We start from the raw sequence: 26,639 nt of genomic DNA on the forward strand, positions 1-26,639 counted from the left end.
TATATATATATATATATATATATATATATATACAGTATTACATCTGTGGACGTGGTAAAGTTTTGGGACTTCCATAAGTCAGGACTCTCTCTCAGCAAATCTGTGCACATGCGGATATTGGTAGAGTAGGGGGGGGGACACTAACATCAGTCTTGCCTAGGTGAGAAATGTGGAAGTGCACAACAAAAAGATCTCCTAAATAAAAAAAAATGATAACCAATTGTGAGAAGGGGGGGGGGGGCAGGGCAATTTGAAACTAAAGCCGGGTACATTTAGCCGGCGCAGCAGCGACCCGCTGAATTCTGACCTGCGTGCACTCCCTGTTAGACAGAAGCTGATCATTAGACAATTAAACATAAGTCAATTAGACCCGCAGGAAATATTTCTTCAATCAGCAGCCGATAGAGATAGTTGTCCTGTACTCTACAGATAGCCGATAGAGATAGTCGTCCTGTACTCTACAGATAGCCGATAGAGATAGTCTTCCTGTACTCTACAGATAGCCGATAGAGATAGTCGTCCATTACTCTACAGATAGCCGATAGAGATAGTCGTCCTGTACTCCATAGATAGCCGATAGAGATAGTCGTCCTGTACTCTACAGATAGCCGATAGAGATAGTCGTCCATTACTCTACAGATAGCCGATAGAGATAGTCTTCCTGTACTCTACAGATAGCCGATAGAGATAGTCGTCCTGTACTCTACAGATAGTCGATAGAGATGGTCGTCCTGTACTCTACAGATATCCGATAGAGATAGTCGTCCATTACTCTACAGATAGCCGATAGAGATAGTCTTCCTGTACTCTACAGATAGCCGATAGAGATAGTCGTCCATTACTCTACAGATAGCCGATAGAGATAGTCTTCCTGTACTCTACAGATAGCCGATAGAGATAGTCGTCCATTACTCTACAGATAGCCAATAGAGATAGTCGTCCTGTACTCTACAGATAGCCGATAGAGATAGTCATCCTGTACTCTACAGATAGCCGATAGAGATAGTCTTCCTGTACTCTACAGATAGTCGATAGAGACAATTGTCCTGTACTCTGAAAATAGTAGTTCCCTAGTCAGGACCTGTAAATTAAAGTATACCCTTAAATGGTTTGTCCATAGGAAAACGAGATCAACAGGAGAATATAATGATCTTAAGCAGTGCTTTTTTTTCTCAGAAAATAGGTGAAAGGACCCAACCACGACCCCCTAAAGCAACCCCCCCTTTCCCCATACACCATGCATCAAATAGTGTGTGTGTGGTCAAATTTCACTAACAATGGGAGAGTCTTAAAGTGGTATTAAATACCAAGAGTGCATTACATACAGAGTGCAGAGTTTGGGGAGGGGGGGTTACACATAGAGTGCAGATTTCAGGGGTGCACTAGGTTCAAAAATTGGGGGTGTGCTACTTACAAACAGAGTTCAGGGATGCACTAAACATAGAGTGCAGAATTCAGCCTTCTTCCATGGCTGCTTACCTCTGCATCCCCTATTCTCATCTGACTTTTATCCCTCTTCAGCTCTGACCTCTGCATGCAACCCCCCTCTCCACTGCCCCCATCTTCTCCCTCCCTCCTTAAAAGCTCCACCATCTTCCACATGTCTTACTAGCTTTGCTGTGTCAAGCTGAAGCACTTAGTCATCTCTAGTACCTCCCTGCACACTGTAGGTGGCTCTGCCTCGCTCATTTCAGGGAGATCATCCAGTGGGGGTGTCGGGATCTGCACTGCACCGCAGGCACCTGCATCCCCCTTGTCCCCACCCTGCACTCAGAGAGGGCGCTCAGAAAATCAGATCTGTGGGAGCCGTTAGGAGACAAGCTGTCACGTGTAAACACAAAAGCCATACTTCTGTGTTTACAAGTGATAGTGGTGAGCAGCGAGCAGAGGGCTTGAGCCAGAGGTGGTGGAACTGAGTTTCACCAAGTTCCAGCTGAAAAAAAGCCCTGATCTTAGGCAATAATCCTGCTTGCATTAGAAATGGAAGGGGACGCAAAGCATCCCAGCGTGGATATCCCAAACGATAATTTACATCGCTGTAAACATAAAGAGAATCCCCTGGACCTGACAGGAGAATTGTCTCGTCCTGTGCCACCCAGATTTCTAGAGTACAGGACGACTATCTCTATCGGCTATCTGTAGAGTACCGGACGGTCGATTTTTAAGATATGAAGATATATTCATCTACTAGTCTCATAGGATAGTGTTTTGCTCCATGGTTCCGTTATCCCTTGTGTCCGCACCAAGCTGGTTTTCGCTTGAGTTTTAGGAGGAGGGTCGTCTAGAAGGGAAACCTCAAAAGAGAAAGTCTTAGATGTACGAGGTATGGCTCAGATACGTAAATTACGTCTTTTTGAGCTGATCTTGGATGGTACGCCCAAGGTCTACATTGCCTTAGTCTTGTGGCACCTTTAGTTGCCCCGCCCATAGAGATGCCTAGGAATAAGCCTACTGTGCTTTCTATACTACATTTTTGCAGAAGTTTGTGTTTTTTACAAGGTCTCCTTTCTTCTGGAGCCAAACGGAGCTACGTACCTCCAGGAAGTCTAGTGACAATGTGTGCTCCTAAAAAAGACCAGTAAGGAGTAACACGTACAGAACTGTGTAAATCCCTTTGGAACCATGACCCTCCCTACCTCACCTTTATTGTCCGGGTTTTGCTCCATGCCATATACAAAAATTTAATTTTTTTAAATTACAGTTGTATTGGGCGGTGCAGTCTCGTGATAAAAATTGTGATTCTAAATTTCTCGTTGATGTGTTATTTTTTGCACCATTTCCTATAATTCCCAGCCCCACGCCCCATCCCCCCATTACGGCAACAACAACTCCTAATTCAGAACCAATAAAAGCTTTAACCTTGCGCCATACGGAGAGCGGATGCTAAAAGCTTTTTCCTGGCTGTGTGAAGTTTTCATAAGAGAACAGTTGACGATTGGGATGCAATTAACTCAAACGCTATCCGCTGTAATGAGGTAATTAGAGTCATTTAGGAGGTTTCACGTGATAGGACTTGAGTTTTATTGTTTTTGCCAACCTCGGCTGTGTTTTGCATCAAGCGCAGAGGATCCATCTTTAGAAGTACATAAATATATTCCTGTAATTCAAAACATCATAAAATGTCTCCTGAGATATCTGGAAATGTAATATGATGTCATAGGGTGTTAGGTACAGGAAACTCCCCTCTCATAGGGTGTTAGGTATAAAAAACGCCCCCTCTTAAAGGGTATTAGGTACAGGAAATGCCCTCTCTCTCATAGGGTGTTAGGTATAGGAAATGCCCCCTCTCATAGGATGTTAGGTACAGGAAACGCCCTTCTCATAGGGTGTCAGCTACAGGAAACGCCCCTCTCATAGGGTGTTATCTACAGGAAACGCCCTTCTCATAGGGCGTCAGCTACAGGAAACGCCCTTCTCATAGGGTGTTAGCTACAGGAAATGCCCCCTCCCATAGGGTGCTAGGTACAGGAAACGCCCTTCTCATAGGGTGTCAGCTACAGGAAACGCCCCTCTCATAGGGTGTTAGCTACAGGAAACGCCCTTCTCATAGGGCGTCAGCTACAGGAAATGCCCCTCTCATAGGGCGTCAGCTACAGGAAATGCCCCTCTCATAGGGTGTCAGCTACAGGAAATGCCCCTCTCATAGGGTGTTAGGTACAGGAAACGCCCCCTCTCATAGGGTGTTAGGTATAGGAAATGCCCCCTCCATGTGGTGTTAGGTACAAGAGATTATAGGGTGTTATAAGGAAAATAATTATCCCTCCCATAGAGTGTTAGGTATAGGAAATGCCCCCTCCCATAAGGTGTTAGGTACAGGAAACGTTCCCTCTTATAGGGTGTTAGCTACAGGAGATGCCCCCTCTAATAGGATGTTAAGTACAGGAAACGCCCCCTCCCACAGGGTGTTAGCTACAGGAAATGCCCCCTCCCACAGGGTGTTAGGTACAGGAAACGCCCTCTTTCATATGGTGTTAGGTATAGGAAATGACCCCTCTCAAAGGTTGTTAGGTATAGGAAACGCCTTCTCCCATAGGGTGTTAGGTACAGGAAACGCCCCCTCCGATCTTTTTCTTTCCTCATGTACTGGTTCAGGCATAGATTGTAGTTTTATTCAAATATAGAGCAGATTTTCATTTTGAAAAGAGACTAGTGGCTAGTGGGAAGCCCCCAGGCTTTGTATCAGGTCCCGTTCTATGTATTCTGTCTATAAGTGATATAACTGGTGGTTTGGTGAGTAAGGTATGTGTTTTTTGCTGACAAGTGAATGAAATAGTGCCCAATTATTGGTATCAGTGGGAGGAATAGTGCCCCATTGTTGGTATCATTGGGTTGAATAGCGCCCCATCATTGGTGTCAGTGGGAGGAATAGTGCCCCATCATTGGTGTCAGTGGGAGGAATAGTGCCCCATTGTTGGTGTCATTGGGTTGAATAGTGCCCCATCATTGATTTCAGTGGGAGGAATAGTGTCCCATCATTGGTATCAGTGGGAGGAATAGTGCCCCATCATTGGTGTCAGTGGGAGGAATAGTGCCCTATCATTGGTATCACTGGGAGGAATAGTGCCCCATCATTGGTATCAGTGGGAGGAATAGTGCCCCATCATTGATATCAGTGGGAGGAATAGTGCCCCATCATTGATTTCAGTGGGAGGAATAGTGTCCCATCATTGGTATCAGTGGGAGGAATAGTGCCCCATCATTGGTGTCAGTGGGAGGAATAGTGCCCTATCATTGGTATCACTGGGAGGAATAGTGCCCCATCATTGGTATCAGTGGGAGGAATAGTGCCCCATCATTGATATCAGTGGGAGGAATAGTGCCCCATCATTGATGTCAGTGGGAGGAATAGTGCCCCATCATTGGTGTCAGTAAGAGGAATAGTGCCCCATCATTGGTGTCAGTGGGAGGAATAGTGCTCCATCATTGGTATCAGTGGGAGGAATAGTGCCCCATCATTGGTATCAGTGGATTGAATAGTGCCCAAATGTTGGTGTCAGTGGAATAATGCTTCATCATTGTTGTCAGTAGGAGGAATAATGGCTTATATCAATGAGAGCAATATTACCCCAAGGGTCAGATAAAGGCAAGCAAGGGGCCGCAGTTTGGAGACCACCACCATAATGCAAGTGTAAGGGATGTCAGGTAAAAAAAACACATTTCCGTTTTATGGCATTTCTATGAAACCACCAGTAGATGGCAGCACAAAGTTCAACTGCAAGCAAGGCATGGGAGGAACTAAAAGTTAGACCTTTTGTTCCTGGGGGAACAGAATAGCAGTTGCTGTGTCCCTCAGAATAAAAAGTCATACCTCATTTACCTTGTAATTGCAGGTAAGAAGGAGTATATTTAAGACTATAAACAGGGCAAAATTGATTTAATTTACATCCCTGTGATCAGTAAAGGCTCCTGTCACTACTGTGTGATTGAGCACAGACATGAATGACCCTTATACTGGCCATATACACAATGGTACGACCGTTAGATATAATGATCAATTCACTGGCATTTTTGCTCTACGAAGCATCATTTTTGTCAAGAAAAGTTAATCTATCATCTTGGATAACCCAATCAAATCTTCTTACTTTGTTGAGTTCACTGCCGAAAAAGTCTATGATTGGTTGTTGATGTATCATGTCATGTTTTGGCCAACCGTTTTTTGTTGAAAATGGATTTTCTCCATTTGTGCTGGAAAATGCATGACGACACCCTTTAGCACAAAAAGCCCTTCACCATTTACTGTGTCATGTGACTGTTCCATCCATCTTGTCCGTACCATCTTTTCTGTCTACACAGACACAAGTCCGTTCTTTATGCTCACATAATCCTGCTGTCTCAGCTTCCTTACCTTCCTTCCAGTCTCTGTCCTTGTCACTCGTATTAATAAATTGCATGTTGGAGTTGCTTTACTTGCTGACTGCTTGCTTGTCTCCTTTTTTTTTTTATTTGTCTTTTAGTTACCACGCGATCAATGTGCGCAAGAGGATCACAGCTCAACTTGTCATGAACGCAAAATTATGTATTCAGGATAGTTTGTTCTATTTCAATAGAGCTCTGTCTAGTGTCCTGGTCATAGACTACAAGACATATCTAGGTCGTGTACAAGTTTGTTACATGGAAAAAAAAAAAAAAAGACGGGTAAAATAAAAAAAACACCCACACAATGATTTTCCTCCACCAAAGTTTGAACTCGAAGTAGACAAAGAGAAGGCCAGTTTAAAAATACAGCCATCGGAGGAGGTCTTCTGAGAAAAGACTCCTGGACTATATTAGTAGTTGATGCGTACTCAATATATCAACTCATTCTGTTCATCCCTGAGTAAGAGTTCATTGAGGTTCCTCTGTAGGGAAATCAGTTTTCTCGCCTACCTTTTGCCCATTGAAAACATGTGGAAGAGAAACCCCTTTGGAACGTAGATAAGATGCATTCCTTACTGCTTGACTTTTTTTGGAAACCCGAAAAGACCAACAGTCTCCTTAGCATCCGTTATGAAATGAATGGCCTCATTCAAAAGAACTCCTTGATATAGGGACTTGTGTTGCCCACAGCCACCAATCACGTTGACTTGTTGATAAGAGGAATCTGAAAGCTTGAAGTTGACTGGTGGCTGTGGGCATTTTCCTGAGGCATCAGAGAGGTCATTGCCTTCATCCCCACAAAGCCATTATCAAGGTAGCACTGCCTAAATCAGCCATTCTCAACTAGGGATCTTCAAGAGGTTGCTAGGGGTTCCTTGAGCTGTGGTTGATTGACCTTCCATCTTATGGTGCCTGCATAGTTCCTGGGTCAACACCAGTGCCTTCACCCCCCACAAAGCCATTATTAGGGTACCACTGCCTAAATCAGCCGTTCTCAACTAGGGATCCTCAAGAGGTTGCTGAGGTTCCTTGAGCTGTGGTTGATTGACTTTCCATCTGATGGTGCCTGCATAGTTCCTGGGTCAACACCAGTGCCTTCACCCCCCACAAAGCCATTATCAGGGTACCACTGCCTAAATCAGCCATTCTGAACCTAGAGATACTCAAGAGGTTGCTAGGGGTTCCCTAAACTGTGGTCAATCGACCTTCCATCAGATGGTACCTGCACAGCTCCTAAATCAAGTCCAGTGCCTTCACCCTCCACAAAGTCATTATCAGGGTACCACTGCCTAAATCAGCTGTTCTCAACCAGGATCTCCTGGAACCCTAGGGTTTCTCAAGAGGTTGCTAGGAATTCCTTGAGCTGTGGCTGCTTGACCTTTTATCTGATGGCACCTGCATAGTTCCTGGATCAACACCGATGCCATCGCCCCCCACAAAGCCATTATTAGGGTACCACTGTCTAAACCAGCCATTCTCAACTAGGGATCCTCAAGAGGTTGCTTGGGGCTCCTTGAGATGTGGTTAATTGACCTTCCATCACATGGTTCCTACATACTGTAGTTCCTGGGTCAATGCCTGTGCCTTCACCCCCCAAAAGGCCATTATCAGGGTATCACTGTCTAAATCAGCCATGCCCAACCAGGACTCCCTGGAACCCAAGGGTTCCCGAAGAGGATGGAAGGGGTACCTTGGGCTGTGGCTGATTGACCTTCTATCTGATGGTACCTGCATAGTTCCTAAATCAAGTCCAGTGCCTTCACCCTTCATAAAGTCATGATCAGGGTACCACTGCCTAAATCAGCTGTTCTCAACCAGGATCTCCTGGAACCCTAGGGTTTCTCAAGAGGTTGTTCAAGATTCCTTGAGCTGTGGCTGCTTAACCTTCCATCTGATGGTGCCTGCATAGTTCCTGGGTCAACACCAGTGCCTTCATACCCCCTCAAAGTCATTATCAGGGTACCACTGCCTAAATCAGCCATTCTGAACCTAGAGATACTCAAGAGGTTGCTAGGGGTTCCCTAAACCGTGGTCAATCGACCTTCCATCAGATGGTACCTGCATAGTTCCTAAATCAAGTCCAGTGCCTTCACCCTCCACAAAGTCATTATCAGGGTACCCCTGCCTAAATCAGCTGTTCTCAACCAGGATCTCCTGGAACCCTAGGGTTTCTCAAGAGGTTGCTAGGGATTCCTTGAGCTGTGGCTGCTTGACCTTTTATCTGATGGCACCTGCATAGTTCCTGGGTCAACGCCGATGCCATCGCCCCCCCCCCCCCCACAAAGCCATTATTAGGGTACCACTGTCTAAACCAGCCATTCTCAACTAGGGATCCTCAAGAGGTTGCTAGGGGCTCCTTGAGCTGTGGTTGATTGTCCTTCCATCATATGGTGCCTACATACTGTAGTTCCTGGGTCAACACCGGTGCCTTCACCCCCCACAAAGCCATTATTAGGGTATCACTGTCTAAATCAGCCATGTCCAACCAGGACTCCATGGAACCCAAGGGTTCCCCAAAGGATGGAAGGGGTACCTTGGGCTGTGGCTGATTGACCTTCTTTCTGATGGTACCTGCATAGTTCCTGGGTTAACACCAATCCCTCCCCCCCCCCCCCCCCCCCACAAAGCCATTATCAGATACCACTGCCTAAATCTGCTGTTCTCAACCTGGCCTTCCTGGAACCCTAGGGTTCCTTAAGAGGTTGCAAGGGGTTCCTTGAGCTGCAGCTCATTGATTGCCCTTCCAATGTAAGTGGGTGGGGGGGGATACTCACTCACTTTGTAGAGATCTGCACTTCTACTTTCTCTTCCACTCCACCTTTCTGCTGTGTCTTTGGAGCAGAAAGTGAAAGGAAATCTTCCTGTCAGGACACTACATGAAAAAAACTGATAGGGACTTTGCATATAAGTCAATAATGGCATCTCCCATATGTTTCACAGACTTATTAAGGTGGGAGGTTGCAGAGATACTACTTTCATAGTGCATTCCTGACACATAGGGTTATCTATACATTTTTCCCATCTATTCACCCAGTGAAAATTTGTGCACATTTGTTTCGTGGAAACATTTAGTGGAAGTAATACTATCTAAAGATTTTTTAAATTATGAATTGGCCATAATAGCATATCATAGTAGGCCATGTGTCCATAGGCTAGCCATAGTAGCATATCATATAGTAGTCCATATGCTGATTATAGTAGCATACCATAGTAGACCATGTGTCCATATGCCGGCCATAGTAGTATATCATATTAGGCCATGTGTTAAAATTCTGTCCATAGCAGCATACCATAGTAGACCACGTGTCTATATACTGGCCATAGTAGACCATGTGTCCATGTACTGGACATAGTAGTCATGTGCAACAATTCCAAAGGGTCTCTCCACCCAAAGTTGACATTTTAAATATAGGGGGAACCGGGAGGGGAACCAGGGAGGGTGGGAGCCCCTCATATTGGGCACTGCAGGTGTACAGACCCGGGAACTTGGCACAGGAGTGGTGGGAACTCTCATAATGGGCATGGCAAGTGTACAGACCCGGGAACTCAGCACAGGGAGGGTTTGGAGCCCCTCATATTGGGCACTGCAGGTGTACAGACCCAGAACTCAGCACAGGGATGGTGGAACCCCTCATATTGGGCACTGCAGGTGTACAGACCCAGAACTCAGCACAGGGATGGTGGAACCCCTCATATTGGGCACTGCAGGTGTACAGACCTGGGAACTCAGCACAGGGATGGTGGAACCCCTCATAATGGGCACTGCAGGTGTATAGACCTGGGAACTCAGCACAGGGATGGTGGAACCCCTCATAATGGGCACAGCGGGTGTACAGACCTGGGAACTCAGCACAGGGATGGTGGAACCCCTCATAATGGGCACAGCAGGTGTACAGACCCAGAACTCAGCACAGGGATGGTGGAACCCCTCATATTGGGCACTGCAGGTGTACAGACCTGGGAACTCAGCACAGGGAGGGTGGGAACCCCTCATAATGAGCACAGCAGGTGTACAGACCTGGGAACTCAGTACAGGGAGGGTGGGAACTCCTCATAATGGGCACAGCGGGTGTACAGACCCGGGAACTCAGCACAGGGATGGTGGGAACCCCTCATAATGGGCACAGCAGGTGTACAGACCCAGGAACTCAGCCCAGGGATGATGGGAACTCTCATAATGGGCACAGCAGGTGTACAGACCCGGGAACTCCGCACAGGGATTATGGGAACTCTCATAATGGGCACAGCAGGTGTACAGACCCGGGAACTCCGCACAGGGATTATGGGAACTCTCATAATGGGCACAGCAGGTGTACAGACCCGGGAACTCAGTACAGGGATGGTGGGAACCCCTCATAATGGGCACAGCAGGTGTACAGACCCAGGAACTCAGTACAGGGATGGTGGGAACCCCTCATATTGGGCACAGCAGGTGTACAGACCCAGGAACTCAGTACAGGGATGGTGGGAACCCCTCATAATGGGCACAGGGGGTGTATAGACCCGGGAACTCACAGGCAACTTACCAAAACAGTCCCTGAGAAATAGCATTGACTGTTGGGGAGGGGGTAAAGTTCAGCATCTACCAAAAACTGAAATATTAGTTACCAGGCCCTGTAACCAGTTTACCTTCACTTCCGGTCTCCCAGCTGTAATTTATTGGCTAGTGTAGCCAAGGATGAGGCTATTCAAGCACAATCTGTGCTTGAATAGCTGCATTGGAGGGCAGGGGGAGACATTGGGGATCTAATAGACCTCCAGTGTCTCCATAAAGAGGACCTGTCACCTGCCCATTCTATCACATAGGTGGCTTGTTATCCCCATTGTGATAGCAATAAAGTTAAAAAATAAAATAAAAAAAGTGTTTAAAAAAAAAGGATTCTATAAAATTATTCAAATGAATTAACTTGTTTAAGCATTCCCCCTGCCCCCCCCCCCCCATATAAAAGGCACAGAGTAGGCATGTAAACATCAATTGCACCACAAATGTGAGGTATCGTCACCAACGTCAGAGTGAGAATGATAATTCTAGGACCATCATTCCCCAGTAATACTAAACTGATAGCCCTGAAAGGATTCTAATGTGTCACCGATGGAGAATTTTGCATTTCCATGGGCATGCACAATTTTAAAACCTGGCATGTTTGGTATCGATTTACTCGGTGTGACCCAATTTTTTATACTTTTCAAACAAATTGGGTATCAAACTGCGTCTTATTGCACTAAAATGAATTTTAGTGTATTTTTTTCCCCTGAAAATATGTTTTTGAAGAATAACTGCACAAATATCATGCAACATAAAAAAATTGCAACTTGCACCATTTTATTCTCCGGGGTCATTGCCTTTAGAAAACGCATCAATTTGGCAGGTTTAGCAAAGAAGTAGATAGTAAAGTTTATTGGTACGTAACCTATACTGTAAATAAATTGCAGATATAAGAGAGGTGTTGTGTACCTGATCAATAATAAACGTTACTGATCACAATGTATCGATTATTGATTTCCAGTTCATGACAAGTTAATCTGTGACCTCCCCTGGCATGTCATCCTTGGACGAGTCGAATGAAATTATTTGTTTTCTGCGCTGATTTCAGATTTGCTTTTTTTATATTGTGAATGATGCTGTTCATTATCTAATATCTTCTATCACTGCTTGCAATAAAAGTGTACCTGTCATCCATACACCTAGCTAGGGGGGGTCAGAGTTATTGAGAGCATAATCAATACTCGGCCTAGGAATCAGTAACATCAGTGAGAGATTAATCACCTTGAGGTTTATTAATAAATAAATCATAGAGCGGGTCATCTTGGGAAACTGCATGTACATTTGTTCTGTGCAAAATCGAATGTTATTAGGCAATTTTCTCTCCAGGTAGAATGTTATTCATTTATTCAAAATAGAGTAAATCAGGTAAATACCGTATTATGGCCACTTGATGGAGCTGATGAAAATAATCAACTATGACCGACAGGTCTATCCAGAGGCCCTAATGTGGGAATTCTCATTTAGAATGATCGTCAGCGCCATCTAGTGGCCATAATGTGGGATTTCTCATTTTTGGTGATCATCACCTCCATCTAGTGGCCATAATGTGGGATTTTTTCATTTATGATGATAGTCAGCTCCATCTAGTGGCCATAATGTGGGATTTCTCATTTATGATGATCGTCAGCTCCATCTAGTGGCCATAATGTGGGATATCATTTATGATGATCGTCAGCGCCATCTAGTGGCCATAATGTGGGATTTCTAATTTATGATGATTGTAAGCTTCATCTAGTGGCCATAATGTGGGATATCTAATTGATGATGATTGTCAGCTCCATCTAGTGGCCATAATGTAGGAATTCCCATTTATGATGATTGTCAGCTCCATTTAGTGGCCATAATTTGTGTTTTTCCTTTTATTATGGTTGTCCGCTCCATCTAGTGGCCATAATATGGGTTTTCTCATTGACTACGATCGTCAGCACCATCTAGTGGCCAAAATGTGGGATTTCTCATTGACAGTGATCGTCATAATATGGTCCATCTACTGTCCATAATATGGGATTTCTCCTTTACGATAATCTTCAGCTCTATTTAGCGCCCATAAAGTGGGATTTATCATTTACAATGATCGTCAGCTCCATCTAGTGGCCATAATGTGGGATTTCTGATTTATGATGATCGTCAGCTTCATCTAGTGGCCATAATGTGGGATTTCTCATTTGTGATGATCATCAGCTCCATCTCTTTGCCATAAAATGGTATTTCTCATTTATAATGATTGTCAGCTCCATCTAGTGGCCATATTTTTCGAATTTCTCATTTATGATGATCGTCAGCCCATCTAGTGGCCATAGTGTGGGATTTCTCATTATTGGTGATCATCACCTCCATCTAGTGGCCATAATGTGGGATTTTTTCATTTATGATGATAGTCAGCTCCATCTAGTGGCCATACTGTGGGATTTCTCATTTATGATGATCGTCAGCTCCATCTAGTGGCCATAATGTGGGATATCATTTATGATGATCGTCAGCGCCATCTAGTGGCCATAATGTGGGATAGCTCATTGATGATGATTGTCAGTTCCATCTAGTGGCCATAATGTGGGATTTCTAATTTATGATGATTGTAAGCTTCATCTAGTGGCCATAATGTGGGATATCTAATTGATGATGATTGTCAGCTCCATCTAGTGGCCATAATGTAGGAATTCCCATTTATGATGATTGTCAGCTCCATTTAGTGGCCATAATTTGGGATTTCCCATTTATTATGGTTGTCCGCTCCATCTAGTGGCCATAATATGGGTTTTCTCATTGACTATGATCGTCAGCACCATCTAGTGGCCAAAATGTGGAATTTCTCATTGACAGTGATTGTCATAATATGGTCCATCTAGTGTCCATAATATGATCGTCAGCTCCATCTAGTGGCCATAATGGGGGATTTCTCATTTATGATGATTGTCAGCTCCATCTAGTGGCCATAATGTGGTTTTCTCATTGACAAATATACTCAGCTCCATCTAGTGACCATAATGTGGGATTTCTAATTTATGATGATCGTCAGCTCCATCTAGTGGCCATATTGTGGGATTTCTCATTTTCGGTCATCGTCAGCTCCCTCCAGTGGCCATAATATGGGATTTCTCATTTACACTAATCGTCAGCTCCATCTATTGGCCATAATGTGGGATTTCTAATTTACACTAATCGTCAGCTCCATCTAGTGGCCATAATGTGGGATTTCTTGTTTGCGAAGATCGTCATTTCCATCTATTGGCCATAATGTGGGATTTCTCATGTATAGTCATCATCAGCTCCATCTAGTGGCCATTAAGTGGGATTTTACCATTCTTTTTTTCTGAATGAATAGCATTTGACCTGTTTAGATTCAATCATTTCTCAATCGCACAGAACAAATGTATTTTCAGTATCAAATGTCCTGAGGTCTGCCAACGATTGAAACATGTATGGTGACTCTTATAATCAAGGCCATCTAAGTAAACCAGATACTTTGTAAAAGTCACTTACCAACATGAATAAAAAATGACTATGACACATGTGGCCGTCATCCATAATTGTATAGACAAAGAAAAAATAGAAAGAAATTGGACTTAACAGGCAGAAATGGAGGGATAATCAGAAATGGGTAAAACACATGTTTTATTATGTCCAAAAAGGTAAAAAAAAGATACATAGGGACAAATCAATACACAATAACAATAGATAATAAATAATTCCTAGATAGATGGTCCAGTGAGTTCTGTATGTTGCGCAGGTCTTCAGTGCCAACGGGTTTCGCCTAATACTTCCTCAGGGCTACAAAGACCATTCAGTGACTCCATACTAAGCGTTGCAGTTACACAAAATTGTGAGAGTGTGCTACTCTAACTGACACGGGGGGGGGGGAGGCTCCAAAGCGGGGTCATGGCGTAACTGGTCAACCTATGAGGGGACATCAATTTACCAATCCCCAATATCTACCAGATCATAATCCCCTTTGAACACATAATGGGAGGACAAACAAATGATCAACACTAGATGGTTGTCCCCTAACATGGTATTAAAAACGATACATAGTGACATATCAATACACAATAACAATGGATAAAAAAATAATTCCTTGATAGAAATTATAGATGGTGCAGTGAGTACTGTATGTTGCGCAGGTCTTCGGTGCCGATGCATTTCGTCAAATACTTCCTCAAGGCTACAAAGACCATACAGTATTTGTCTGAAGTACTGCACATGCAAAGAATATTCCCTGGGCAGGCGCCGGGGACCATATTAGGGGTCAAACATCTAGTGTTAATCATTTTGGACAACCCTGTGATCACACCGCACTTCATGAGCCCACGGGATTTTGATAATGGATGACTCCATACTAAGCGTCGCAGTAACACAATATTCTGAGAGTGTGATACTCTAACCGACACGGGGGGGGGGAGGCTCCACAGCAGGGTCATGGTGTATCCGGTCAATTTATGAGAGGACAATACTCTGTGAGTATTCCCTGGGCAGGTGCCCCCCCCCCCCCATGTAGGCTAGAGTATCACACTCTCAGAATATTGTGTTACTGCAACGCTTAGTATGGAGTCATAGGGTATCAAAATCCCGTTGGCTCATGAAGCGCGGCATGACCACAGGGTTGTCCCAAATGATCAACACTAGTTGCTTGTCCCCTAATGTGGTTCAGGCGCCTGCCCAGGGAGTATTCTTTGCATGTGCAGTACTTCAGACAAGTACTGAATGGTCTTTGTAGCCCTGAGGAAGTAATTGGCGAAATGCGTCAGTATCGAAGACCTGCAAAAAATCCCACGGGCTCAAATGATCAACACTAGATGCTTGTCCCCTAATAGGGTCCCAGAGCCTGCACAGGGAATATTCTTTGCATGTGCAGTACTTCAGACAAGTACTGTATGGTCTTTTGTAGCTCTGAGGAAGTAATTGGCAAAACGCGTTGGTATCGAAGACCTGGGCAAAATCCCACGGGCTCAAATGATCAACACTAGATGCTTGTCCCCTAATAGGGTCCCAGAACATGCACAGAGAATATTCTTTGCATGTGCAGTACTTAAGACAAGTACTGAATGGTCTTTGTAGCCCTGAGAAAGTATCTGGAGAAACCCGTCGGCACCGAAGACCTGCGCATTATACAGTACTCACTGCACCATCTGTAATTTCTATCTTTTTTTATCCATTGTTATTGTGTATTGATTTTTCACTATGTATCGTTTTTAAACCTTTTTGGACATAATAAAACCATGTGTTTTACCCATTTCTGATTATCCCTCCATCTTGGCCTGTAAAGTCCGATCTCTTTCTTTTTTTTTTTCTTTAGCCACTTACCACCACAATCTAACCCTGGAACCACCCCCCCCCCCCAAAAAAATCCTATGCTAATGCTGACCTCCTAAAACTCAGTATCTGCATAGGGCTGGGGGCGTGTCAGTGCTTGGATCTGGTGACGGGTCATGCACTGAGATCTGCATTGTGGGAGGTGGCGGGGGTGTGCAGGTGGCTGTCCAGGGTCGGCGCGGTTAAGAGGAGGAGCCACCTTTTGGGTCTACTTGGCTTAATTGGGTCACTTTCAACATGGAGCCAATCAGAAAATGTTCTGCAGTGGTGACAGGTACACTTTTACTAATAAATTATAAGCTGCGTATAAATAAAAGGATAAAAGGAATGAGATCCAGAAGACCTTCTATAGAGAATTCCATGTCAGGAAGAGTCCTCACTTATTATGGATCCGATTGGTGGATGGGAGCAGCTTGTATTTTATAACTTGGGATCCTTTCCTGAAACTGGTTGTCTAATAAAGTGTCTGATATCCCAACCCCCTCCCCCCTTTCCATACACAGCTCAGGATTCCTCAGTAGAGGCCGCCATTGGGCGGAGGAATGCATTGGCATCATTATATCCCTCTACGGAGAAAGGAAGGAGACAATTCTTACCTACTATACATTGATCAATGATGTTGATGTTCCCACCCTAATATTCTATTAAATGTATCAATAAAAATAATCCAACAGGTTTCGGGGGCTTCATCACCCTTCATCAGGACTTCTCTGGTATTAAAGCGGTATTAAACCCAAAACTGTAACATATTGCAGCTTACCAATCATTAGATGTGACGGCTGCATTTGTTTTCTTTTTTTTCTTCCACCTGGTGATATGGCCAGTAAAACACCTCCTGTATTAGCGCACCCCACTCTGGATGAAGGAGCACAGGAGGCACAGCACACAGCAGCATTGTCAGTCTGGGGGGAGGGGAGGGTACAATATGTACTAGCAGATTTAGATTAACACTAACACACTGAAGCTGAACTTTAGCTAACACTCTGGATGAAGGAGAACAGGAGGCACAGCAGATAGCAAGATTGTCAGTCTGGGGGGAAGGGGGGTACAAGATGTACTAGCAGATTTAGATTAACACTAACACATTGAAGCTAAATTCTAGCTAGCACTCTGGATGAAGGAGAACAGGAGGCACAGCACACAGCAGCATTGTCAGTCTGGGGGGAGGGGGATACAAGATGTACTAGCAGATTTAGATACACTAACACATTGAAGCTGAACTTTAGCTAACACTCTGGATGAAGGAGCACAGGAGGCACAGCACGCAGCATCATTGTCAGTCTGGGGGGAGAGGGGGGTACAATATGTACTAGCAGATTTAGATTAACACTAACACATTGAAGCTGAACTTTAGCTAACACTCTGGATGAAGGAGCACAGGAGGCACAGCACACATAGGCTTTGGCAGTCTGGGGGGAGGGGGATACAAGATGTAGTAGCAGATTTAGATACACTAACACATTGAAGCCAAACTCCAGCTACCACTCTGGATGAAGGAAAACAGGAGGCACAGAAGATAGCAAGATTGTCAGTCTGGGGGGAGGGGGGTACAAGATGTACTAGCAGATTTAGATTAATATTAACACATTGAAGCCGAATCCTAGCTAGCACTCTGGATGAAGGAGGACAGGAGGCACAGCACGCAGCAGCATTGTCAGTCTGGGTGGAGAGGGATACAAGATGCTCTAGCAGATTTAGATACACTAACAATTTGAAGCCAAACTCCAGCTATCACTCTGGATGAAGGAGCACAGGAGGCACAGCAGATAGCAAGCTGGTCAGTCTGGGTGGAGGGGGGTACAAGATGTACTAGCAGATTTAGATTAACACTCACACATTGACCCAGACTGACAATGCTGCTGTCTGATGTGCTTCCTGTTCTCCTTCATCCAGAGTGGGGCAATCCAATACAGGAGGTGTGTTACTGGCCAGGTCAGCAGGTGAAAAGAGAGGGGAAGAAAACGAATGCAGCCACCTCATCAAATGATTGGCAAGCTTCAATATAGGAAATTTTTGGTTTTGGGTTTAACAGCGCTTTATTAACAGACAAGCCCTGATGAAGGGGCGATGAAGCCCCCGAAACGCGTTGGATTCCTTGTTTTCTTTCTATAGATTATGTCCAAACATAATGTCTCCTATAGGTTGGAGGAAGGAATAAACACGCCAATAAAGCAATGACATCTGATGAGTTAGCGCCCTTTTTCAGGCACTTTATTAAATAAACTTGTATGCATGCTTTTACCCTCCCCCTCATCCCCATAATGCCTCTGAAGCTCATTATTGATCCATGATTGTCTTCCTTAATACTTTGCTTTGTTCCGGTGATTTTCAGGCAATGTTCCCAGCCAAAATAAAAAAGCCTTTAAACAGCGAATCCTCAAACTGCTGCCTTGCTGCGGTCCTCCGTCCACTCCTTCAGTCAGTGAAAGCAAGTGACTCGTTCTCCTTTCTTCTTCTGTGTGTTGTGGGGTTCCGCTGTCTGCCTCTACATGGGTTCAACAATATCCACTTTAATGGTGGCCCCAATAGGAGCCTACACATTGGCTTCCTCTCCCTGCTCCAGGGGGCGCAATAGAGCAGAGGGAGAGTTAGTATGTGCACCCAGCGGGGCCACCATTCATTCCAACTTGTTGTATTACCTTGCTTCTTCCACTCCGGCAAGGATCTAATTATGTTTAAATATACTTATTATTATTATTATTATTATTATTATTATCATCCTTTATATTATTATTATTATTATTATTATTATTATTATTATTATTATTATTATTATCATCATTATTATCATCATCCTTTATATTATTATTATTATTATTATTATTAATAATAATAAAAATAATATTATCACCATCATTATTTTTATTATCATCATAATTTTATTATCGTATTATTATTATCATCATCACCATAATATCATCAATATTATTATTTTATTATTATTATGTGAGTGTGTGTGAGGTATTACTGTGCTCCCCAACCTTTTTATCGCTGCGGATCGGTAAACGTTTGATAATTTTTCCGTGGCCCGCTTGTTTTGATTTAATCATTTTAATTTAATTGTATTTAAACATGCGTGCCCCCTTCAATGCAGAGATAACAGCGTGCCCCCTTCAATGCAGAGATACCAGCGTGCCCCCTTCAATGCAGGGATCATCGTGCCCCCTTTCAATGCAGAGATGCCAGCATTCCCCCTTTCAATGCAGAGATGCCAGCGTGCCCCCTTTCAATGCAGATATACCAGCGTGCCCCCTTCAATTCAGGGATCATCGTGCCCCCTTTAATGCAGAGATGCCAGCGTGCCCCCTTCAATGCAGGGATCATCGTGCCCCCTTTCAATGCAGAGATACCAGCGTGCCCCCTTCAATGCAGGGATCATCGTGCCCCCTTTCAATGCAGAGATGCCAGCATTCCCCCTTTCAATGCAGAGATGCCAGCGTGCCCCCTTTCAATGCAGAGATACCAGCGTGCCCCCTTCAATGCAGGGATCATCGTGCCCCCTTTCAATGCAGAGATGCCAGCATTCCCCTTTTCAATGCAGAGATGCCAGCGTGCCCCCTTTCAATGCAGAGATACCAGCGTGCCCCCTTCAATGCAGGGATCATCGTGCCCCCTTCAATGCAGAGATGCCAGCGTGCCCCCTTTCAATGCAGAGATACCAGCGTTCCCCCTTCAATGCAGGGATCATCGTGCCCCCTTTCAATGCAGAGATGCCAGCATTCCCCCTTTCAATGCAGAGATGCCAGCGTGACCCCCCCTCCCCGCGAGACCAGTGCACTTACCTCAGGCAGCGGCGGCTTCTCCTCAGTCCCCCGGCGTCTCCTCGGCCAACGGCATGGGGTTTGCCTTTCGGTCAATCAGGAAGGGGGAAGACCCGCTTCCTGATTGGCCAGGAGGAGGATCCGTGTGACAATAGCGAATTTTCATTCGCTATTGTCACATAATGGGTGGGCTCGGGGCGCACTGCTCAATGCACCGGCCGCCACTGCCGAGACAGTAAAATAATTTGAAGTTCCTCGGGCGGCCCGGTACCGTTTGATCCACGGACTGGTACCGGTCCGCGGCCCGGGGGTTGGGGAACACTGATGTATTAGATTTATTTTATTTTTATTTTTTTAAAACTATAATAACGCCTCTGTAAAAAGGTTTTGAATCCTAACACAACTTCACGCATGACTGAAAAGGTTAATATTTTCCTAGGTTTAATTATTGGGCAGAGGTTTTTTTTTTTTTTTTTTTTTTCAAATTCTTTATTTATATAATAAGGCACATAAACAACACAGCACTGGACCGTAAATACCGACCGAAGAAGAGTAATAATAAGTAAACAATAAAAGTTGCAACGTGGAACATCATGAAGTAGAACTCAGATATAAGGAATTTGCATTACCAGCTTCAGTCTGCAGTCCAATGGACTACTAGAGCAAAGTGCATTCTTGTGTTGTGTTAGAAATGGGCTCTCTACAGGACAGAGGTTTTTAATTCGATTTTTTAAAATTTTTATTGAATTAAAATTATTTAACTGCATTATAATTTTTATTTTTTGTTAAAATTTTTATTCTGATGTGTGTTACTATTTTATTTTATTTTTTCATAACTTTACTAAAGCATTTCTTCAAAAAGGAATCCTGATATAAACATTTTTTTTTAATTCAAATATTTATTCTGATTGTGGGGTGTCACTATTTTTTATTTATTTATTTAATGAATTTATTTATTTTTTCATAACTATAATAAAACATCTGTATAAAAAAAAGGTTTTAAATCCTAAAAAAACAACTCTGCACTTGACTAAAAAAGCATTATGTTACTCAATTTAATTATCGGCCAAATGTTTTATCCATTGGTTGTTTTTTTTACATATTTAGTCAGGTTGAAATTAAGATTTATGGTTCAGACAAATTTTTTTCATAAATATTCATTAACAAAAAAAAAAAAGTTAATTTACTGGCTTGGTTTTTGTGAATCTTTTCATGCGTAAAAAATAAATGAAGCTTCATGCTCGTGTACAAATTAGCCGACATGAAATCAAACCGGGTTTTAATCTTGTTTAGTGAGAGATTATTTCCTTGGCAGGAGGCAGAGAGAGGTGTAGTATTCTAGGTCAGAACGGTCATGTTACTCTGTATGGCACATACCTTAAAATGGCTAAAGTTGCATTAAAATTGCACTCTGAACCATTAAGCTGTGACCCCCAAATACACGATAAATAAATAAAAAACGTCAATTAATAATTTAATTAATTAATTAATTAATTAATTAAATATAAAATTAATTCTAAACTAAAAATGTTGATTTGCGCAAATGAACAGATGGACTAAGTGTCAAGTTTTACTTAAAGTGTGTTTAAATCCTAACACTGAACTTCTCTTATTTGCTCCTCTTTGGTCTGATAAATATAACAATGAAAATGTTTTATTGTATCTGTTCAATAAGTGCTTGTTGATCCTACCAGAAATCCAGAGCCGTCTTGTGTCCAGTGCTTTTCCAGTGGCCTTCCCAGTCCTTATCTGGGGTCCATGGAGTAATTAACATTTATCTTGTAGAAATGGTAGAGTGGGAGTGGTTGAGTAGTTTAGCAAGACACAATGGGCAGTTCTGACACCACTTAGTCAAACCATTGCTGTGTATTGTCAACAGGAGCTAACGGATATTTTTTTTTTAAACTTTTAGGGATCTTGAAAGGTATAAAAATGTGCATTTATTGCAGAGATGTGCCAAATATATATATTATATATATATATATATATATATTTTTTTTTTTTTTTTTTCAGTTTGGCTGACAATTACAAATTTTTTTGTGACAGAACTTTCTTATGGTGGCATTATTTATTTATTTTTATAATAAAAAGGAAAAGTGACCAAAGATTTTGACAAAGAAAAAAAAATGTTTTCCTTACTTTCTGCTAAAGTAAAAATGCCAGGAGAGTATGAAAACCCACCAAATGACCCCTTTTTGGAAAGTAAATACCCGATAGTGGTCTAATTTATTAACTTTATTTGCCATCATTTTTGGGAAATTCAGTAACATGTTGGTAATTAGGGGGTTAAAACATGATGGTGGGAATGCTGCATTAGATCCACCCCATACAGGTCATATAAAGAGGGAGAGGATGTAGGTGAAGGGGTTAATGTACAGATCATATAAAGAGGGGGAGGATGGAGATGAAGGGGTTAATGTACAGGTCATTTAAAGAGGGAAGGATGTAGATGAAGGGGTTAATGTACAGGTCATATAAAGAGGGGGTGGAGATGAAGCGGTTAATGTACAGGTCATTTAAAGAGGGGGAGGATGGAGGTAAAGGGGTTAATGTACAAGTCTGATAAAGAGGGGGAGGATGGAGATGAAGGGGTTGATGTACAAGTCTGATAAAGAGGGGGAGGATGGAGATGAAGGGGTTGATGTATAGGTACAAGAAAGAGGGGGAGGATGGAGATGAAGGGGTTGATGTACAGGTCATATAAAGAGGGGGAGAATGAGGATGAAGGGGTTATGAAAAGGTCATATAAGGAGGGGGAGGATGGAGATGTAGGGATTAATGTACAGGCCATATAAAGAAGGGGAGGATGCCAATGAAGGGGTTAATGTACAGGTCATATAAAGAAGGGGAGGATGACAATGAAGGGGTTAATGTACAGGTCTGATAAAGAGGGGGAGGATGGAGGTGAAGAGGTTAATGTGCAGGTCATATAAAAAAAGGGAGAGTATGCAGGTGAAGGGGTTAAAGTACAGGTCTGATAAAGAGGGGGGGATGGAGATGAAGGGGTTAATGTACAGGTCTAATAAAGAGGGGAGGAAGGAGGTGAAGGGGTTAATGTACAGGTCATATAAAGAGGGGGAGGATAGAGATGAAGGGGTTAATGTACAGGTCTGATAAAGAGGGGAGGAAGGAGGTGAAGGGGTTAATGTACAGGTCATATACAGAGGGGGAGGATGGAGGTGAAGAGGTTAATGTACAGGTCTGATAAAGAGGGGGAGGATGGCGCTGAAGGGGTTAATGTACTGGTCAGATAGAGAGGGGGAGGATTGGGATGAAGGGGTTAATGTACTTGTCATATAAAGAGGGGAAGGATGGAGATGAAGGGGTTAATGTACAGGTCTGATAAAGAGGGGAGGAAGGAGTTGAAGGGGTTAATGTACAGGTCATATAAAGAGGGGGAGGATGGAGATGAAGGGGTTAAAATACAGGCCATATAAAGAAGGGGAGGATGCCAATGAAGGGGTTAATGTACAGGTCTGATAAAGAGGGGGAAGGTGGAGGTGAAGGGGTTAATGTGCAGGTCATATAAAAAGGGAGAGTATGGAAGTGAAGGGGTTAAAGTACAGGTCTGATAAAGAGGGGGAGGATGGAGATGAAGGGGTTAATGTACTGGTCAGATAGAGAGGGGGAGGATTGGGATGAAGGGGTTAATGTACAGGTCATATAAAGAGGGGGAGGATGGAGATGAAGGGGTTAATGTACAGGTCTGATAAAGAGGGGAGGAAGGAGGTGAAGGGGTTAATGTACAGGCCATATACAGAGGGGGAGGATGGGGGTGAAGAGGTTAATGTACAGGTCTGATAGAGAGGAGGAGGAAAATGGAGCTGAAGGGGTTAATGTACAGGTCAAATACAGAGGGGAGGATGGAAATTAAGGGGTTAATGTACAGATCTGATAAAGAGGGGAAGGATGGAGATGAAGGGGTTAATGTGCAGGTCTGATAAAGAGGGGAGGAAGGAGGTGAAGGGGTTAATGTACAGGCCATATATGGGTGGGGGGAGGATGGAGATGAAGAGGTTAATGTACATGCCATATACAGAGGGGAAGGATGGGGATGAAGGGGTTAATGTACAGGTCCAATATGGAGGGGGAGGAGGGGGGTAAAGGGGTCAGTAGAAGGAAATGTAAGAAAAAGCTTTGGTGTCAGTTGGGAGGTTGGGGGGTCACATGACCTAGGACATGGATTGTGGTGAAATCCCCGGACAGTCCGGTGGAATTTGGGACAATTGGGGGGTAAAGTTTGTGGACGTTGTGGAAAATGGTTAAAAGCTCTGCCAGGTTTATATTCTATGTGCCCTAGTGGGGAGATCCAATGTCACAATTTACACTGGTAACTATTCTCACTGGAAAGCCTTCCTGGTGGGTCTCTGTGAAGGGCAGTAAACGGAAATTCTCCTAGACCACCTCTAGACTTATAGGAAGGCCATGTTCCCCTTTAGACTGATTGGAAGGCTATGCTTCTAGATGTACAGGAAGGCCATGCTTCTTCTAGATGTACAGGAGACCCAGCTTCTTCTAGATGTACAGGAAGACCATGCTTCTTCTAGATAATTCGGAAGACCATGCTTCTTCTAGATGTACAGGAAGACCATGCTTCTTCTAGATAATTCGGAAGACCATGCTTCTTCTAGATGTACAGGAGACCCAGCTTCTTCTAGATGTACAGGAAGACCATGCTTCTTCTAGATAATTCGGAAGACCATGCTTCTTCTAGATGTACAGGAAGACCATGCTTCTTCTAGATAATTCGGAAGACCATGCTTCTTTTAGATGAATAGGAAGACCATGCTTCTTCTAGATGTACAGGAAGGCCATGCTTCTTCTAGATAATTAGGAAGACCATGCTTCTTCTAGATGTACAGGAAGACCATACTTCTTCTAGATGTACAGGAAGACCATGCTTCTTCTAGATGTACAGGAAGACCATGCTTCTTCTAGATAATTAGGAATACCATGCTTCTTCTAGATGCACAGGAAGACCATGCTTCTTCTAGATGTACAGGAAGACCATGCTTCTTCTAGATAATTAGGAAGACCATGCTTCTTCTAGATGTACAGGAAGACCATGCTTCTTCTAGATAATTAGGAAGACCATGCTTCTTCTAGATGTACAGGAAGACCATACTTCTTCTAGATGTACAGGAAGACCATACTTCTTCTAGATAATTCGGAAGACCATGCTTCTTCTAGATAATTAGGAAGACCATGCTTCTTCTAGATGTACAGGAAGGCCATGCTCCTTTTGGACCAATAGGAAAGCTATGCTTCTAGACGAATAGGAAGACTGTGCTTCTTCTAGATGTACAGGAAGACCATGGTTCTTTTAGATAATTAGGAAGACCATGCTTCTTCTAGATGTACAAGAAGGCCATAATCCTTTTGGATCGATAGGAAAGCTATGCTTCTACACTGAACAAAATTATAAACGCAACACTTTAGTTTTTGCCCCCATTTTTCAGGAGCTGAACTCAAAGATCTAAGACTTTTTCTATGTACACAAAAGGATGATTTCTCTCCAATATTGTTCACAAATCGAAATCTGTGTTAGTGATCACTTCTCCTTTGCCGAGATAATCCATCCACCTCACAGGTGTGGCATATCAAGATGCTGATTGGACAGCATGATTATTGCACAGGTGTGCCTTAGGTGGCCAAATAAAGGCCACTCTAAAATTTGCAGTTTTACTGTATGGGGGGGGCGGAAACCAGTCAGTATCTGGTCTGACCACCAGTTGCCTCATGCAGTTAAACACACCTCCTTCGCATAGAGTTGATCAGGTGGTTGATTTTGGCCTGTGGAATGTTGGTCCACTCCTCTTCAATGGCTGTGCGAAGTTGCTGGATTTTGGCAGGACCTGGAACACGCTGTGGTATACGCCAATCCAGAGCATCCCAAACATGCTCAATAGGTGACATGTCCGGGGAGTATGCTGGCCATGCAAGAACTGGGATGTTTTCAGCTTCCAGGAATTGTGTACAGATCCTTGCACCACGGGGCCGTGCATTATCATGCTGCAACATGAGGTTATGGCCGTGGATGAATGCCACAACAATGGGCCTCAGGATCTCGTCGCCGTATCTCTGTGCATTCAAAATGCCATCAATAAAATGCCCCTGTGTTCCTTGTCCATAACATACGCCTGCCCATACCCTAACCCCACCGCCACCATGGGCCACTCCATCCACAACGCCAACATCAGCAAAACGCTCACCCACATGACACCATACACGTTGTCTGCCTTCTGCCCTGCACAGTGAAAACCAGGAAGACCTCTCCAAAGTGCCAGATGCCATTGAATGTGAGCATTTGCCCACTTAAGTCAGTTACGACGACGAACTGCAGTCAGGTTGAGACCCCGATGAGAACGACGAGGATGCAGATGAGCTTCCCTGGGACGGTTTCTGACAGTTTGTGTAGAAATTCTTTGGTTATGCAAACCGATTGTTGCAACAATCTCAGACGATCTTGGAGGTGAAGATGCTGGATGTGGAGGTCCTGGGCTGGTCTCAGATGATCTTGGAGGTGAAGATGCTGGATGTGGAGGGCCTGGGCTGGTCTCAGACGATCTTGGAGGTGAAGATGCTGGATGTGGAGGTCCTGGGCTGGTCTCAGACTATCTTGGAGGTGAAGATGCTGGATGTGGAGGTCCTGGGCTGGTCTCAGATGGTCTTGGAGGTGAAGATGCTGGATGTGGAGGTCCTAGGCTGGTCTCAGACCATCTTGGAGGTGAAGATGCTGGATGTGGAGGTCCTGGGCTGGTCTCAGATGGTCTTGGAGGTGAAGATGCTGGATGTGGAGGTCCTGGGCTGGTCTCAGACCATCTTGGAGGTGAAGATGCTGGATGTGGAGGTCCTGGGCTAGTCTCAGACGATCTTGGAGGTGAAGATGCTGGATGTGGAGGTCCTGGGCTGGTCTCAGATGATCTTGGAGGTGAAGATGCTGGATGTGGAGGTCCTGGGCTGGTCTCAGACGATCTTGGAGGTGAAGATGCTGGATGTGGAGGTTCTGGGCTGGCCTCAGATGATCTCGGAGGTGAAGATGCTGGATGTGGAGGTCCTGGGCTGGTCTCAGTCCATCTTGGAGGTGAAGATGCTGGATGTGGAGGTCCTGGGCTGGACTCAGACCATCTTGGAGGTGAAGATGCTGGATGTGGAGGTCCTGGGCTGGT

At 44.0% G+C, this 26,639-nt stretch overlaps 1 protein-coding gene across 4 annotated transcripts in view; it reads left to right on the forward strand.

Moving 5' to 3' along the window:
• The window catches only part of KCNIP2 (potassium voltage-gated channel interacting protein 2), a 686,963-nt gene that overhangs the window by 617,269 nt on the left and 43,055 nt on the right, over nt 1-26,639 (forward strand). Inside the window, exon 2 of one of the 4 annotated variants that reach the window (XM_082269240.1) lies at nt 18,042-18,141. The exons of the other annotated variants lie outside the window; for them this stretch is intronic. Within the exon in view, the coding sequence (XP_082125366.1) occupies nt 18,042-18,141 (100 nt within the window). The remainder of the gene's footprint in view (nt 1-18,041; nt 18,142-26,639) is intronic. 4 annotated transcript variants of the gene reach the window in all.

Source organism: Pelophylax lessonae, assembly GCF_965119305.1.
Source record: "Pelophylax lessonae genome assembly, chromosome: 9".
Taxonomy (NCBI): Eukaryota; Metazoa; Chordata; class Amphibia; order Anura; family Ranidae; genus Pelophylax; species Pelophylax lessonae.